The sequence below is a fragment of the Palaemon carinicauda genome, chromosome 4 (assembly GCF_036898095.1).
Source record: "Palaemon carinicauda isolate YSFRI2023 chromosome 4, ASM3689809v2, whole genome shotgun sequence".
NCBI lineage: Eukaryota > Metazoa > Arthropoda > Malacostraca > Decapoda > Palaemonidae > Palaemon > Palaemon carinicauda.
This window is the reverse complement of record NC_090728.1, coordinates 49,187,268-49,202,267: the sequence shown is the minus strand read 5'-3', so window position 1 is coordinate 49,202,267 and position 15,000 is coordinate 49,187,268. Positions and strand designations below refer to the sequence as shown.

The window sequence follows — 15,000 nt, the reverse complement described above, 5'->3', positions numbered from 1 at the left end:
GAAACAATGTTCATTTCAAAATGTCAACATAAATTTTGATGAACTGAGCTCAAAAGAAAGCTTATACCCAAGCAACCCTGAGGACATAAAGAATAAATACCTCATTAGAAGATAACAGGAATGTTAGTTTTCTCTCTCTCTCTCTCTCTCTCTCTCTCTCTCTCTCTCTCTCTCTCTCTCTCTCTCTCTCTCTCTCTCTCTCTCTCACACACACACACACACACACACACACACACACACACACACACATATATATATATATATATATATATATATATATATATATATATACATACACACACTTGAATTTAATTCTTTTAAACATATCTTTCCGTACTCAGCCGGCCTATAGTCCTATTTTATGCAATTTATAGAACTGTGAAGATTCAATACGTACATATATATATATATATATATATATATATATATATATATATATATATATATATATATATATATATATATATATATATATATATCCATCCGATACTCCCAAGTTTTATAGAAGAGCTAGACTTATTGCTTACCAATACACGAAGTGAAACGTTTGTCGAAAAACTTGCAGAAGCATCAAAAGTGGTAGCAATAACTCTTGCTTACTGCAGCTGCTACTACTATTTCTACTGTTACTACTGCTGCTGCTGATGGTGTTTTTGTTACTACTACTACAGCAATAGGTGGAATACTCATTACAAAAATATCAACTTACTTGTATTCATGCAGGACGAGTAGAAAGTCTTAGCCTTCTTTGTTGCGTCGCCTTCGTCCCGTGACACGTCTTCTTCCAGAAGACCTGTATTGTGGTTGAAAAGGATAATACAACAACATTAATAACAACAATGTAAAGGACAACAACAATGTAAAGGACAACAACAACAAACATTGGGCAATAATATTATCAATAATTTTGGTGTTGAAAAAAGTAATAACTCTGAAAAGAAATTATACAAAAAATGGAGTCATTACTTTTGGAAGAGTTTAACAAATATAAGACCAAAAGGGTTGAAAACCGCAATATTTACATTTTTTATATAATGAGTCTCAGAGAAATGGTACAAAATATGAATGATCTATTTCCGGATTGTAGCTGGAGAGGAATTTGGGATAGCATATTTGGTTCAAGTATGAAATAAGTGAATGAGAGAGCACGTGGTAAACTGAATATTTGAGGGCCTGAAGATAGAGATACGAAAGTGGTTGTGTTTGGTGATTCAAATGCAAAGGTACATAAAGGTACATAACGAAAGGATGGTTGTGCTTGGTGATTCAAATGCAAAAGTACATAACGAAACGGTGGTTGTGTTTGGTGATTCAAATGCAAAGGTATTTAACGAAAGGGGGGTTGTGCTTAGTGATTCAAATGTAAAGGTACACAATGAAAGGATGGTTGTGCTTGGTGATTCAAATGCAAAGGTACATAACGAAAGGATGGTTGTGCTTGGTGATTCAAATGCAAAAGTACATAAAGAAAGGATGGTTGTGCTTGGTGTATCAAATGCAAAAGTATATAACGAAAGGATGGTTGTGCTTGGTGATTCAAATGCAAAAGTACATAACGAAAGGATGGTTGTGCTTGGTGTATCAAATGCAAAAGTATAAATGAAGGGATGGTTGTAAAAGGAAAGCAAACTATACCCCTGAGAATATTTTGCAGCTGGTCGGCCATGACTTCGAAGGTGTTGATGGACGCTCGATCCTCTGGAATGACGTGTTTCTTGTTCCAGACGCCGCAGGCGAACTGGAAGAAGTCGTTGCAGGGGTCGGCATTCTGGTCCATCGCTGCCAACAACGAGGCCGCTACAAAAACAAGAAAAAAAATAATATTCCTTTGCTATTATGGAGATGAAAAAAAAATGCTTAATAAGAAAGTTATCATCATTGAAGAGTTTACCTTTCAGGATAATATTTCTATCATGGTCTTTGGTTTGATTTAAAATTATACCTGTTATTAGGATATACATACATACATACATACATACATACATACATACACACACACACACATATATATATATATATATATATATATATATACACGCACACACACATATCTTAACGTCAGCGGTCATGAATTTCTACCCTATGTACCAACCGTGTGTCACACAATTGTACATAATTATTTTGTATATATTATGCTTGTATCTGCGCTCTTCCCTCGCACTAAAAAGAACCTGAATGATCATGTCTCCGGTTTTGCTCTGTAACATTGTCTGTCTCTCGAACATGTTATGTCCTGTTCCTTGAGGTTTTGTATATAAAGGAGAGTGTTCCTTAATAAACAACTCAGTTGATTGCATCCTGCCTTTGAGTTCACAACCCTCTCTCGGCCCGTCACATTGGTGACCCCGGAAGTCGACTCGCTCCCGGCTTCCACCCCCACCCCCTCGCCCCTTCATCGTTGGTACTATGGCGGACTCTACGGCAGTTGGTGCTGCGGCCGCTCCATTCAAACTTTCATCGTTTGCCAGCGGAGAGGCGTTTGCTTGGTTTCAGCGCTCAGAAGTCCAGTTTTGTATCAGGGGCATCACTCGCTCAACCACCAAAGCGGATTATGTTCTCGCGGCGATAGCCGAGGACACCTTCCCAGAAATATCCGACTGGCTTTGTGAACAAGGAGACACCCCAATAGCGTATGACGCCCTCAAAACATACCTTCTGCAGCAGTACTTGCTGTCGCCAGCCGCCCGTATAGCAAAGCTTTTTCAGCTCTTGCAACAACCGTTGGGGGACCAAAGGGCTTCGCTTGCCCTCAGGGAAATGACCAGTATCGCTCGCCTTCAACCTGCCGCAGACGGGTCTCCTCGTGAGGTGAACCTACTTCGTGCCCTTTGAATACGCCGTTTACCCGAACCTGTACGTGCTGCCATACCCGATGTCTATAGTTTACCCATAAAGGACTTGATGACTAAAGCCGACGCCCTTATGGACAGCCACTTCAAGACCTCCATCAACGCCTCCACCCCTGACGACGAGGATGCCTATTCAACGTCAACCGAAGCTGACATGAATGCCGTAGGACATACACGCCTACCCCGTGACGTGCCGAAGCGGTGACAAAGCCGCCCACCACCCACCAATCGCTGGCGCCCCAACGAACGACTTCTACAGCCACTTACTACCTCCCATCCGCCGCAGTTTTGCTACTACCACTTCAGATTCGGGGCAACCGCAAAGAAATGTGCCAAGGATTGTCAGTGGCCAAAAAACGTGTAAGTAGGCCATCGCTTGTGGCGGTGGCCTCCCATGTTTCTAATCTTTTCTTTTTACAGGATGCAGGAACGGGCGTGCGATTTTTGGTAGACACGGGTGCTTGTCGTTCTCTTTTGCCAAGGAAACTCTTCAAGGCACGACGTAGTCTGTCTACATCTGCCGACGTCCGCTTGGTAGCTGCCAACGGATCTGCGATACCCACCTACGGTTACGAGAACCTCGCATTATTGTTCGGAAACGGTAAATTCAATTGGAAGTTTCTCGTTGCTGACGTCACAATGCCAATCCTTGGTGCGGATTTCCTCTCTCATTTCCACCTTCTGGTCGATGTCGCCCACCGACGATTGGTCAACGCAGACTCGTACTTGTCGACACCTCTTCAACCCGCCCCCTCTAACCTCGTTCTCCACATCAGCGCACCCACGGATGCCTACGCCCACCTCCTCACGTCGTACCCGTAAGTTTTCCGTCCAGAACTTCGCCAAACGCCCACGGTTCCTGCCAAGCACGGTATTTATCACCATATCAAGACGACGGGACCCCCAGTCTTCGCAAAATTCAGACGTCTAGCACCGGAACGATTGGCAGCCGCCCAAACAGACGTTCGCCGAAATGGAGGAAATGGGCCTTTGCCAAAAGGCCTCCAGCCCATGGTCGTCACCCTTACACATCGTTCTGAAGAAAGACGGCTCCCTCCGTCCGTGCGGGGATTACAGGCGCCTGAACATGCAAACAGAACCGGATCACTACCCCCTCCCAAACATTGCCGACGTGACCTCCTACCTGCACAAAGCGAAGGTTTTCTCTACGCTCGACCTCCTGAAGGGGTATTATCAGGTGCCTATGAACCCAGAAGACATCCCCAAGACCGCCATCATCACTCCGTTTGGTACATACACCTTCAATTACTCCTGTTTTGGCCTTCGTAATGCTGGGGCAACGTTTCAACGTCTCATGGATGGCATCTTAGGGGACCTCCCTTTCTGTGTATGTTATGTGGACGACATACTTGTGTTCTCCTCCTCAAAAGAGGAACACCTCCGTCACCTGCGCATCGTGCTCGACCGCCTGCAACAAAACGGCCTCGTAGTCCGGTACGACAAGTGTACCTTTGGCGCCAACGAAGTGTCGTTCTTAGGGCACCGTATCACTCCTGAAGGAGTCCATCCCCTCCCTGAGAAGGTAGCAGCCGTTCAGAACTTCCCCGCGCCCTCGACCGTCAAAGCTCTGCAGGAATTCTTGGGCATGATCAACTATTATCACCGTTTTCTGCCAGCCATTGCCGCCACTCTTGCTCCCCTCTACGCCTCCCTCAAGGGCAAGCCAAAGGACCTGAAGAGGGGTCCCCTTCAAGAAGCAGCCTTCTGCAATGCAAAGAAGGCCCTATCAACTGCTGCGGCTCTCACTTTTCCTATCCCACACGCCCCTCTCCTTCTCTCCACCGATGCCAGCGACGTCGCTATTGGTGCAGTACTCGAGCAGGTGGTCAAAAGCTCGCCCCGCCCATTGGCCTTCTTCAGCAGAAAACTGTCCAAGGCAGAATCGGGTTATTCTACCTTCGATCGAGAATTGCTGGCGGTGCACTTGGCTGTCCGTCACTTTCGCCATTTCTTAGAAGGTACGCCCTTCGTCATTCGCACAGATCACATGCCTCTGGTGCGCGCCTTCACTCGACAGTCTGACGCCTGGTCCGCCCGTCAACGCCGACATCTCTCCGCCGTGGCTGAATACAATTGCACCCTCCAATATGTCCCTGGGAAAATGAATCCCGTTGCCGATGCCCTGTCAAGAAACACGTTGGCCGCCGTTCAACTGGGATTGGATTACAACGCCCTGGCTGAAGCCCAACGACAGGATCCAGAGTATCAAGCTTGTAGGACATCCTGCACGTCCCTCCGTTGGGAAGACTTTCCCCTCGAAGACTCCAACACCACCCTCCTCTGTGACGTCAGTACTGGTAGACCGCGACCTTGGATTCCTGCTCCCATGCGCCGACAGGTGTTTGATTTCATTCACGGCCTTTCACATCCCTCGTGCCGTTCTACTGCACAGCTGCTGAAGGCAAAGTTCATTTGGCACGGCATTTCTAAGGATGCTAAGGATTGGGTCCGCGCCTGTACTTCTTGCCAAACTTCCAAAGTACATCGACACACGGATTCAGGAGTGGGCACCTTTCCTCAACCTCAGCGTCGTTTCGCACACATTCACGTCGACGTTGTAGGCCCTCTACCCACATCACAAGGACATCGTTACCTGTTTACTGTCATCGACCGCTCCACTCGTTGGCCTGAAGCCATTCCCATGGAAACTGCAACGTCCGCCTCATGTACATCTGCCTTACTCTCTGGATGGATTTCAAGATTCGGTATCCCTGAGCATATTACTTCTGACAGGGGAACCACTTTCACCTCTCAATTGTGGACGTCATTAGCGAATCTCCTGGGCATCACCCTACATCAGACAACGGCCTACAACCCCGCTGCCAATGGAATGGTTGAACGTTTTCATCGCACCCTCAAAGCAGCTTTGATGTCCCGCTGCAAGGATTGCAACTGGTTTACTCAGCTTCCCTGGGTCCTCCTGGGACTAAGGACCACTCCTAAAGACGCCCTCGACGTCTCGGCAGCTGAAATGGTGTATGGCGACCCGTTGGTCGTCCCTGCCGAATTTTTTCCTTCTACAACCTCCTCAGACGATCTCCAGCGCATACGTCACGACGTGGGAAAATTTACTCCATGCCGCCAGACTTACAAGCCCCCAGCGAAGCATCACATACCAACGGACTTGCACTCTACAACGCACATCTTCCTGCGCAACGACACTAGCAAGCCACCACTAACGCCCCCTTACACGGGCCCTTTCCTTGTGATCCGACGCAGTCCGAAAGCATTCCTACTAAACATTCGAGGCAAAGAAGACTGGGTCTCCATTGATCGTCTAAAACCTGCCTATCTTCTGCCAGATGACCCGCCTACAGTTCGCCTCTCTAGATCAGGGCGCCCTATTTAACATGTACAGTATGTCATTTTTTTTGGGGGGAGCCACGTACCAACCGTGTGTCACACAATTGTACATAATTATTTTGTATATATTATGCTTGTATCTGCGCTCTTCCCTCGCACTAAAAAGAACCTGAATGATCATGTCTCCGGTTTTGCTCTGTAACATTGTCTGTCTCTCGAACATGTTATGTCCTGTTCCTTGAGGTTTTGTATATAAAGGAGAGTGTTCCTTAATAAACAACTCAGTTGATTGCATCCTGCCTTTGAGTTCACAACCCTCTCTCGGCCCGTCACACCTATTTTGCCTATTGTCTTCTAAATCAGCTCCATCTTAGCATTATCCCTACACTATTTATGTACGTTTCCCTGTCTCATTCTCTTCCCTTTAACCTTGGCATTTCCTGACATGCTTAAAACTGCCCTAATCTCTTTTTTTTATCACATCAAAATTGAATATGTTTTGAATTATTGTTTTAAAGAATTCCTTGATTTGTCAACTTTTCCTAGAATTTTACTGGACATCTCTCTCTCTCTCTCTCTCTCTCTCTCTCTCTCTCTCTCTCTCTCTCTCTCTCTCTCTCTCTCTCTCTCTCTCTCCTGAAACACTTGCAGTATCATGTTTCCAATCATCTTACTAATCATGGACGTTTCATATCTCCGATACAAATAAAAGAACCTATCTCTTTAACATAAAATTTTGGACAATATAACGTTACAATCCAATTTTCATTTACACGGTTCATTTCATTGATGTTCATATATATATATATATACATATATATATATATATATATATATATATATATATATATATATATATATATATATATATATATATATGTATATATATATATATATATATATATATATATATATATATATATATATATATATATATAAACTGGTCTACTTGTTCAAAAACCTTTTTCAAGCTATATTCATCTAATTTCTGTAATGTCTTTGCCCCATTGTCATCATTAGGTCCTCTATTTTCCTCCCATTAAGTTTAGGAGTTTTTCCCACACCGATTCTATTAACCTCATGTAAAAACCTACGCAGCTTTTCCATTGAATCAGTAATCAGTGCAGCCTTGTCAACACAACTAATTTCGTTAACACTCACATCACCTACATATTTTCCTTCATTATAAAACCAATTTGCATAAGAAAATACATTAGGACATGAAGCAGACCCTTTCCACCCCAATTTTGCCCCTCCCCCCCACAAGTTCACTTTGTTCTCATTTAATGTTTACTAATGTTCATTGATTTAATTAAAAGTTAATGTCAATGAAAGATATCCAACAACAGTTTATTCATTTCCTTGTTTCCTTTTCTTACTGGGTTATTTTTCCTATGTTAGAGCCCTTGGGCTTGTAGCATCTTGCTTTTCCAACTAGGGTTGTAGCTTAGCTGGTAGTAGTGATAATAATACTCACACTTGTACTTTTTAATCATCTCTTCATATATTACAAGGTAACTAAAAAATTTCTGCGTAATGAAAATTAAAAGGATGAAATATATGTGCTTCTAAGAAAGTAAACATGGGGCTGAGACGTTAAGAAGGTCTATCAGAAACAAGAAGAAAGTGTAGAGTCTATCAGAAATATCAAGAAGAAAGTGTAGAAAGTCTATCAGAAATATCAAGAAGAAAGTGTAGAAAGTCTATCAGAAATATCAAGAGGAAAATGTAGAAAGTCTATCAGAAATATCAAGAAGAAAATGAAGAAAGTCTATCAGAAATATCAAGAAGAAAGTGTAGAAAGTCTATAAGAAATATCAAGAAGAAAGTGTAGAAAGTCTATCAGAAATATCAAGAAAGTGTAGAAAGTCTATCAGAAATATCAAGAAGAAAGTGTAGAAAGTCTATCAGAAATATCAAGAGGAAAATGTAGAAAGTCTATCAGAAATATCAAGAAGAAAATGAAGAAAGTCTATCAGAAATATCAAGAAGAAAGTGTAGAAAGTCTATCAGAAATATCAAGAAGAAAGTGTAGAAAGTCTATAAGATATATCAAGAAGAAAGTGTAGAAAGTCTATCAGAAATATCAAGAAAGTGTAGAAAGTCTATCAGAAATATCAAGAAGAAAGTGTAGAAAGTCTATCAGAAATATCAAGAAGAAAGTGTAGAAAGTCTATTAGAAATATCAAGAAGAAAGTAGAAAGTCTATCAGAAATATCAAGAAGAAAGTGTAGAAAGTCTATTAGAGATATCAAGAAGAAAGTAGAAAGTCTAACAAAAATATTAAGAAGAAAGTGTAGAAAGTCTATCAGAAATATCAAGAAGAAAGTATAGAAATTCTATCAGAAATATCAACAAGAAAGTCTATCAGAATTATAAGTCATGCCGAATTCCAAACGCTCATCAATTAGCTTCAGTTTCGCCAAGTCATGACTACGCGGTTTAATTTGGAAATGTCACCAAGTTCAGAGCGCGACATGACCAGCAAAAAGACAAATTACTTAATTGCAGTTTTAATTGTGACGAATATTGATTGGGAAGGTAAAAAAAGTTCTCTCTCTCTCTCTCTCTCTCTCTCTCTCTCTCTCTCTCTCTCTCTCTCTCTCTCTCTCTCTCTCTCTCTCTCTCAATTAAAACTAATTATCCTATAACACTTGATTTGTGTTATCTCGTGAGACGAATCTTCACTGTATGAATACTGACTTTAAGATCATCATTTAAATCATACTTGATTATATTACTTATGACAGACCTATCGATGATAATGGCAATCAATTTACATTGTATCAAACATTGAAAATGTTCTTGACCTATTTTTTAAAAAATTGTATTTCCTGTCATCTATTACTCAGTTGGTTTGTATTCTTAAAAAAAGGAGGAGAGGCTTATTTACATTCATATTCAAGATACATAATATACAATTTCTTGCCCATTTAAAGGTTTAAAGGTTACTCATTAATGGCATAGGCAAGGGACAGGGTAATGCCCTAGAGACTGACCATACATACATAGGATCAGCGCCCAAGGCCCCTCTCCAAAGTAGGACCAGGTAGGGCCAGGCAATGGCTACCAATGACTCAGTAAGTAGACCTTTAGGTTCCCCCAAAACACCACACTCTCAGCTCCCATGGATGGTGAGGTTGCAGACACTACTAGAAGCAATGGAACTTTAAAAGAGTCCCGAACTCCTGTCTAGCAGGGACGTTTCTAAGACTATTACAACCTCCTATAGAATCATATTTTACATTATATGCCTTAGCAATCCTCTAGATAACCTGCCTAGCGTTTAACAAATATATTACTCTTATCAGAATTTTCATAACTCAAAACACTCGAATCGAGATACTTTTTCAACTACTGTTGCTTCCACATCCAGAATTCTCAGTATAAACAATTTTCGGTGGCATTTCCTTTCTCGAAACAAAACTACTGTCCAATTTCTTGAATAATAATTTTTTCCCCTTAATCTTTTCCATGTTTACGTTCAAAATTGCTTTAAAGCTGACACGAGATTGAAATAATCTTGTGCTTTCAGGGGTCCAAACGGCCCACCTTTTCTTAGGGAATACAAGCAAAGAGCTCACTATTTGCTCTGGCAATTCTGTCGTGTCACGCAAGCAGTTTACCAACCATGATATCAGCTCAGTTTCTCTTATATCAATCGCAATTTCATCCACCATACACGTTTTTATTTTTTTCGGAGACTGAATTTTCCTTTTATATTCTATTGAAATAAATATACCATCTCCTTAATTAAAATTCAGTACTCCAGTTTCTTCATCCACTCACTTCTGTATCCTCTCCTTCGTTCATTTTTATTTTGGCATGTTTCTTTTACTAAAGATCTTTTTCTTCACATTACGTGTCTAACCTTATTCTTTTTATTGCGTGCTAATTTTCAAACCCTTTATATATTTATATACATAAATATCATCCTAGTCTCTCCTACAATTCATTAAAACTAAATTCTCTCTCTCTCTCTCTCTCTCTCTCTCTCTCTCTCTCTCTCTCTCTCTCTCTCTCTCTCTCTCTCTCTCTCTCTCCGGCAAAAGGGACTATTACCGCTTTAATGATATTCATGACATTATCTATATTAATCAACGTTCCCTCCCACTTGTACTTTAGTTATACAACTTCATCTTACTTTTTTTCCTTTCTGTAAACTACATCAAAGCGTATTATTATTATTATTATTATTATCATTATTATTATTATTATTATTATTATTATTATTGTTATTGTTATTGTTATTATTATTATTATTATAATTATCATTATTATTATTATTTATTATTATCATTATTATTGACTACGCTACAATTCTAGTTGGAAAAGCAAGATGCCATAAGCCCAAGGTCTTCAACAGTGAAAATAGCCCAGTGAGGAAAGGAAATAAGGAAATAGATAATATAGAGTGCCAGAGTGTACCCTCAAGCAAGAGAACTCTAACCCAAGAAGTGGAAGGCCATATTATAGAGGGTATGATACTACCCAAGACTAGAGAACAAAGGTCTAATTTTGGAGTGTCCTTTTCCTAGAATAGCTGTTTACCATAGCTAAAAGAGTCTCTTCTACCCTTACCAAGTGGAAAGTAGTTACTGAACAATTGCAGTGCAGTAGTTAACACCTGGTTGAGCCAAGAAAATTTTTTTTTCAACTTAAGTGTTGTCAGGTGTCTGAGGAAAAAGGAGAATGTATATAGAACAGGCCTGAGAAGTCGGTGTATGTGTAAGTAAAGGGGAAATAATCCGTAAGCAGAGAGGAATCCAATATAGTATCTGGCCAGTCAAAATACCCAATGCCTCTCTAGTGCTAGTATCTCAACAGGTGGCTGGTGCCTTGGCCAACCTACAATGTACTACATAGAAGACTTGGTTACTCCCGCAACCTTCTTTAACCTTATTTTCATATTCGTGAGCTAAGTTAAAATACCATTGTCTTATTAGAAGAATGTGTCATCTTTTTCGTTAATGCCTCTCTCTCTCTCTCTCTCTCCTCTCTCTCTCTCTCTCTCTCTCTCTCTCTCTCTCTCTCTCTCTCTCTCTCTCTTACATCGTATAAATTAATTACCATTCAAATGTGATACAAAAATCATTCAAAGAATATTTACAAATGCCGGTTTGTTTAACATGAATTAAACGTAAAATGCTTTGGCTTCGGATAATGGATGCGAGTTTCGCTAACAAATTGATACAGCCTTTCAAAAGTGGCATTTATGTCCATAAAATATGCAGAAAGGTTTTAATTCCTTTAATCTATAATTTAATATTTATTTATAATAAATGTACATTTTCCTCATAAATAAATGTCTAATTTCTGTTTGTTTTTATGCATTGCAACTCAAGTATTTGTTTCCGGTGACAAAAAAAAAAAATAAATAAAGTAAAATTATATTAGTTTTATTGTCTGGAATCTATAAAAAGAGATTTTACAGATTGGATCAAATCTATTCTAAAATCATATCTATAGCATTTAGTTGCATCTCTCTCTCTCTCTCTCTCTCTCTCTCTCTCTCTCTCTCTCTCTCTCTCTCTCTCTCTCTCTCTCTCTCTCTCTCTCTGAATTAGTTTTAGTACCTGAAATGTAGAAAAAAAACATTATAAAAAATATTCATTACATTAAGCTACGGATTCTCTCTCTCTCTCTCTCTCTCTCTCTCTCTCTCTCTCTCTCTCTCTCTCTCTCTCTCTCTCTCTCTCTCTCTCTCTCTCCTGCCCCTGTTTTCATTCACCAGCCCTTCTCTTATCAAGAGATCCCTCTCCGGCTTATCCTATAGGCTCGTCCACTAGCCTATTCCTTGCATGGGAGCGTTCTAAAGGACCAAATGAAGCGTGCGCTCCTGCGAAACGAGGCTACTAAGCGTCTGTGCCTATAAGTCCTCCTCGCCCGAACGTTCAGTATATCTTATCAGAGTTAATTTGATTTACTTGTTATTTCCTTCATATCCGATCGTCAATTGGAGTCAACACTTTCGATTAGATAGTAAAGCTCGTTCTGCGAATATTTACAGATAAACATATAAGTACTTCTCGAAATTAGTATATCAGTGATGTTTGTGATATATTAAAAAAATTACAAAATCATGATCACAAAAAAATACAGTCATTGATGCATGATTTTGTATTAGAAATTAGATTATAAGTACAATTTAAATAGCGGCTTTTTCTTTCTATGTATGTATGTATGTATGTATGTATGTATGTATGTATGTATGTATGTATGTATGTATAAAAACATCATCCGATAGGAAAGGCAACTTAATGCACCCATCTGGCCCAGACAGGAAGAAATCCGGAGAAACAAGAGGACAGGGGGAAACAGCTTGGCTCGCTGTCGTAAAAAGCAACAGACACATTTAAGATTGGATTACTGTACATTACAACAGCCTATAAGAGGAGAGAGCAAGCTCGAATGTTTGTGTGTGTGTGTGTGTGTGTACAGACATACTGCCAAATCAGGAGCACTCCCCTAACAGTGCAATCTGAAGGATTGTACACTAAGCCGCCTGTGAAACTGAGGAAGATGTAAGGTAAAAAAAAAAAAATGTCTGATAATACAATAGAGAAAGAAAATAAATTACTTTACAATGAATCGAAGGAGGATCTAGTCAAGGAGTAATGACAGACTTGTGATTAAATGCCTCGTCTTAGAATTGAACATATCGAACTGAAAGATGGATCATCCTAGATATGAAATTAATTTTCAAAACAAAAATTGATGATGATACTATAATAAAATTGCAACGAATTGAACTACGTGATCCATCAAAGCTAGTTTCCTGTTATCTCAAAAGACGAATTGGTGATTGAAAAAAAGATTAATTCACATCTCTACTAAGAGAAAGAGTCAATAGACATTAAAAGAAGTTTAAAGGTTTGAGGGTCTCTCATGAATGGTAGAAAAAGGAAAATGAAAATGCCCTAGCTAGCAGGACAAGGTCCTAGAGAGTAGCTATATATACATATGATCAGCACCCAAGCCCCACTCCACCCAAGTTAGGACCAAAAAGGGCCAGGCAATGGCTGTTGATGAATCAGCAGGTAGACCTATAGGCTCCCCCAAACACCCCGTCCTTAATTCACAAAGATGGTGAGGTTGCAGACACTATAAGAAAATTTAAGCAGGACTCGAACCCCAGTCCTGCAGATGGACTGGCAGGGATGTTTCCAATAGGCCTTCCAATAGGCCACCTTAACATAAGTATATTTGGACGGCTGGATTACAGGCAAAACATAGCTAAAAGGAAGCGTATATACCAGAAGGTCATTAAAATGAGGAGATGAAAGAAGAGAAAGGAAGAAACATTACATGGATTGGAAAAGGTAGGCGAAGGTAAGATTAAAAGTACTGAGATTACACTGTGGAGCAAATCCATAATCAAGGTGTTTGAAATCAAGATCTGAAAAATCAGAGAGAGAGAGAGAGAGAGAGAGAGAGAGAGAGAGAGAGAGAGAGAGAGTAACATTTAGGGAGAAGTCAAAGTGCTCTTAAAGAGTCTCCTTTTAAAGGTGTAGCCTAAGAAAATTCCCTTAATGAGCGAATGCTGAAGGAAAATTTTCCGAAATCCTTTGTGGACTTTCAACTATATAATAGGATATAACTTGTATAAAAAGGATCATCTGAACACCTCTACTTCCTTTAGCCTTGTTAAACATTTTTTATTATTAAAACATCCCTTCCTTATCCAATAACATACAGAGCAATATTACGTCTTATGATTTCCAATTTTTACATCTGAAAGGAACACTATAATTCTCTTCCTCTGACAATGCAATAACTTCCTCATATTACACAATTCCTGGTCTTTTCAAGAAAAGATATATTTTTATTTGATGGCCCTTGGGAGGAAGGATGGGGGGGGGGGGTAGCATCATTCCATCAACTACGCAAAGACTGAATGAAAAAGAAATATTCTTACAAGAAGGAAAAAAAAATACAAAAACGAACATTCAAAAATAGTTACTGAATTTAGTTTTTTAAGCTGAAATTGAAAAAAAAAATTTTTTTTTTTGACGACTAGAGATTTCTAAGGGTTAGAGTTAAGCCAGGGGTCGTAGAGAAAATACATGGGGAATTTCTTTGCAAAAATGAGTCTTATAGTTAATAAACCTATAAGTATAGAAAACAGAATAACACAAAGCAAATCAAATCATAAAATGAGAGTAGAAAAATCAAACATATGGAGACGACAGATTAATATTAATTTGAAGAAAACACCATAATGATTTTAAAAATTTTGGGTATTAGAAAACCGCATTCATAAATCATTGTACATTTAAAGAGGAAAAATAATAAAATCTGTATGGTATCTGAACACAAAAAATACCCTAATTTAACAAATAAACAGCACATGACAACAGCATAAATGCATATAACGTGAATGAGTCATGAATAAAAATACAAAACCGTAGATGGCAAAGCAACATGTATCTATTTAAAAGACCTCAATCCTAGTTTCCCCATCAAGGCTTTACAACGAACTGCAATTAATGGCCTACATAAATCTAGTTAAGCACCCTTTTCAATCTCAACGTTCTTTTTTTCATTCTCGGCATTGACTGGTACAAAATATACCAACTTCCCTTCTTTTCCATTTAAAGCCTTTATCAAAATCGTTCTGTAAAAGATCATCCAAATATTATGATGATTTTTTTGTTCTACAGTATAACATACATATACAAGCAAAATACATGCCTAAAGACATAAATGGAAACACACACACAGACGCACAAAAAACACGCCCAAAGATAAAAATATAAAACACACACAAACAAACGCACAAAATACATGCCTAAAGATATAAATAAAAAACACACACACAGACGTA

General features: G+C 39.5%; 1 protein-coding gene across 1 annotated transcript in view; it reads right to left on the bottom strand.

Annotated features, from left to right (window-relative positions):
- Nep1 (Neprilysin 1) overlaps window positions 1–15,000 on the bottom strand; it is a 76,157-nt gene that overhangs the window by 55,224 nt on the left and 5,933 nt on the right. The window contains exons 2-3 of the mRNA XM_068372227.1: window positions 1,636–1,797; window positions 710–793 (exon numbers count right to left, since the gene is read on the bottom strand). Of these exons, the coding sequence (XP_068228328.1) occupies window positions 710–793; window positions 1,636–1,777 (226 nt within the window). The 5' untranslated portion in view covers window positions 1,778–1,797. The remainder of the gene's footprint in view (window positions 1–709; window positions 794–1,635; window positions 1,798–15,000) is intronic.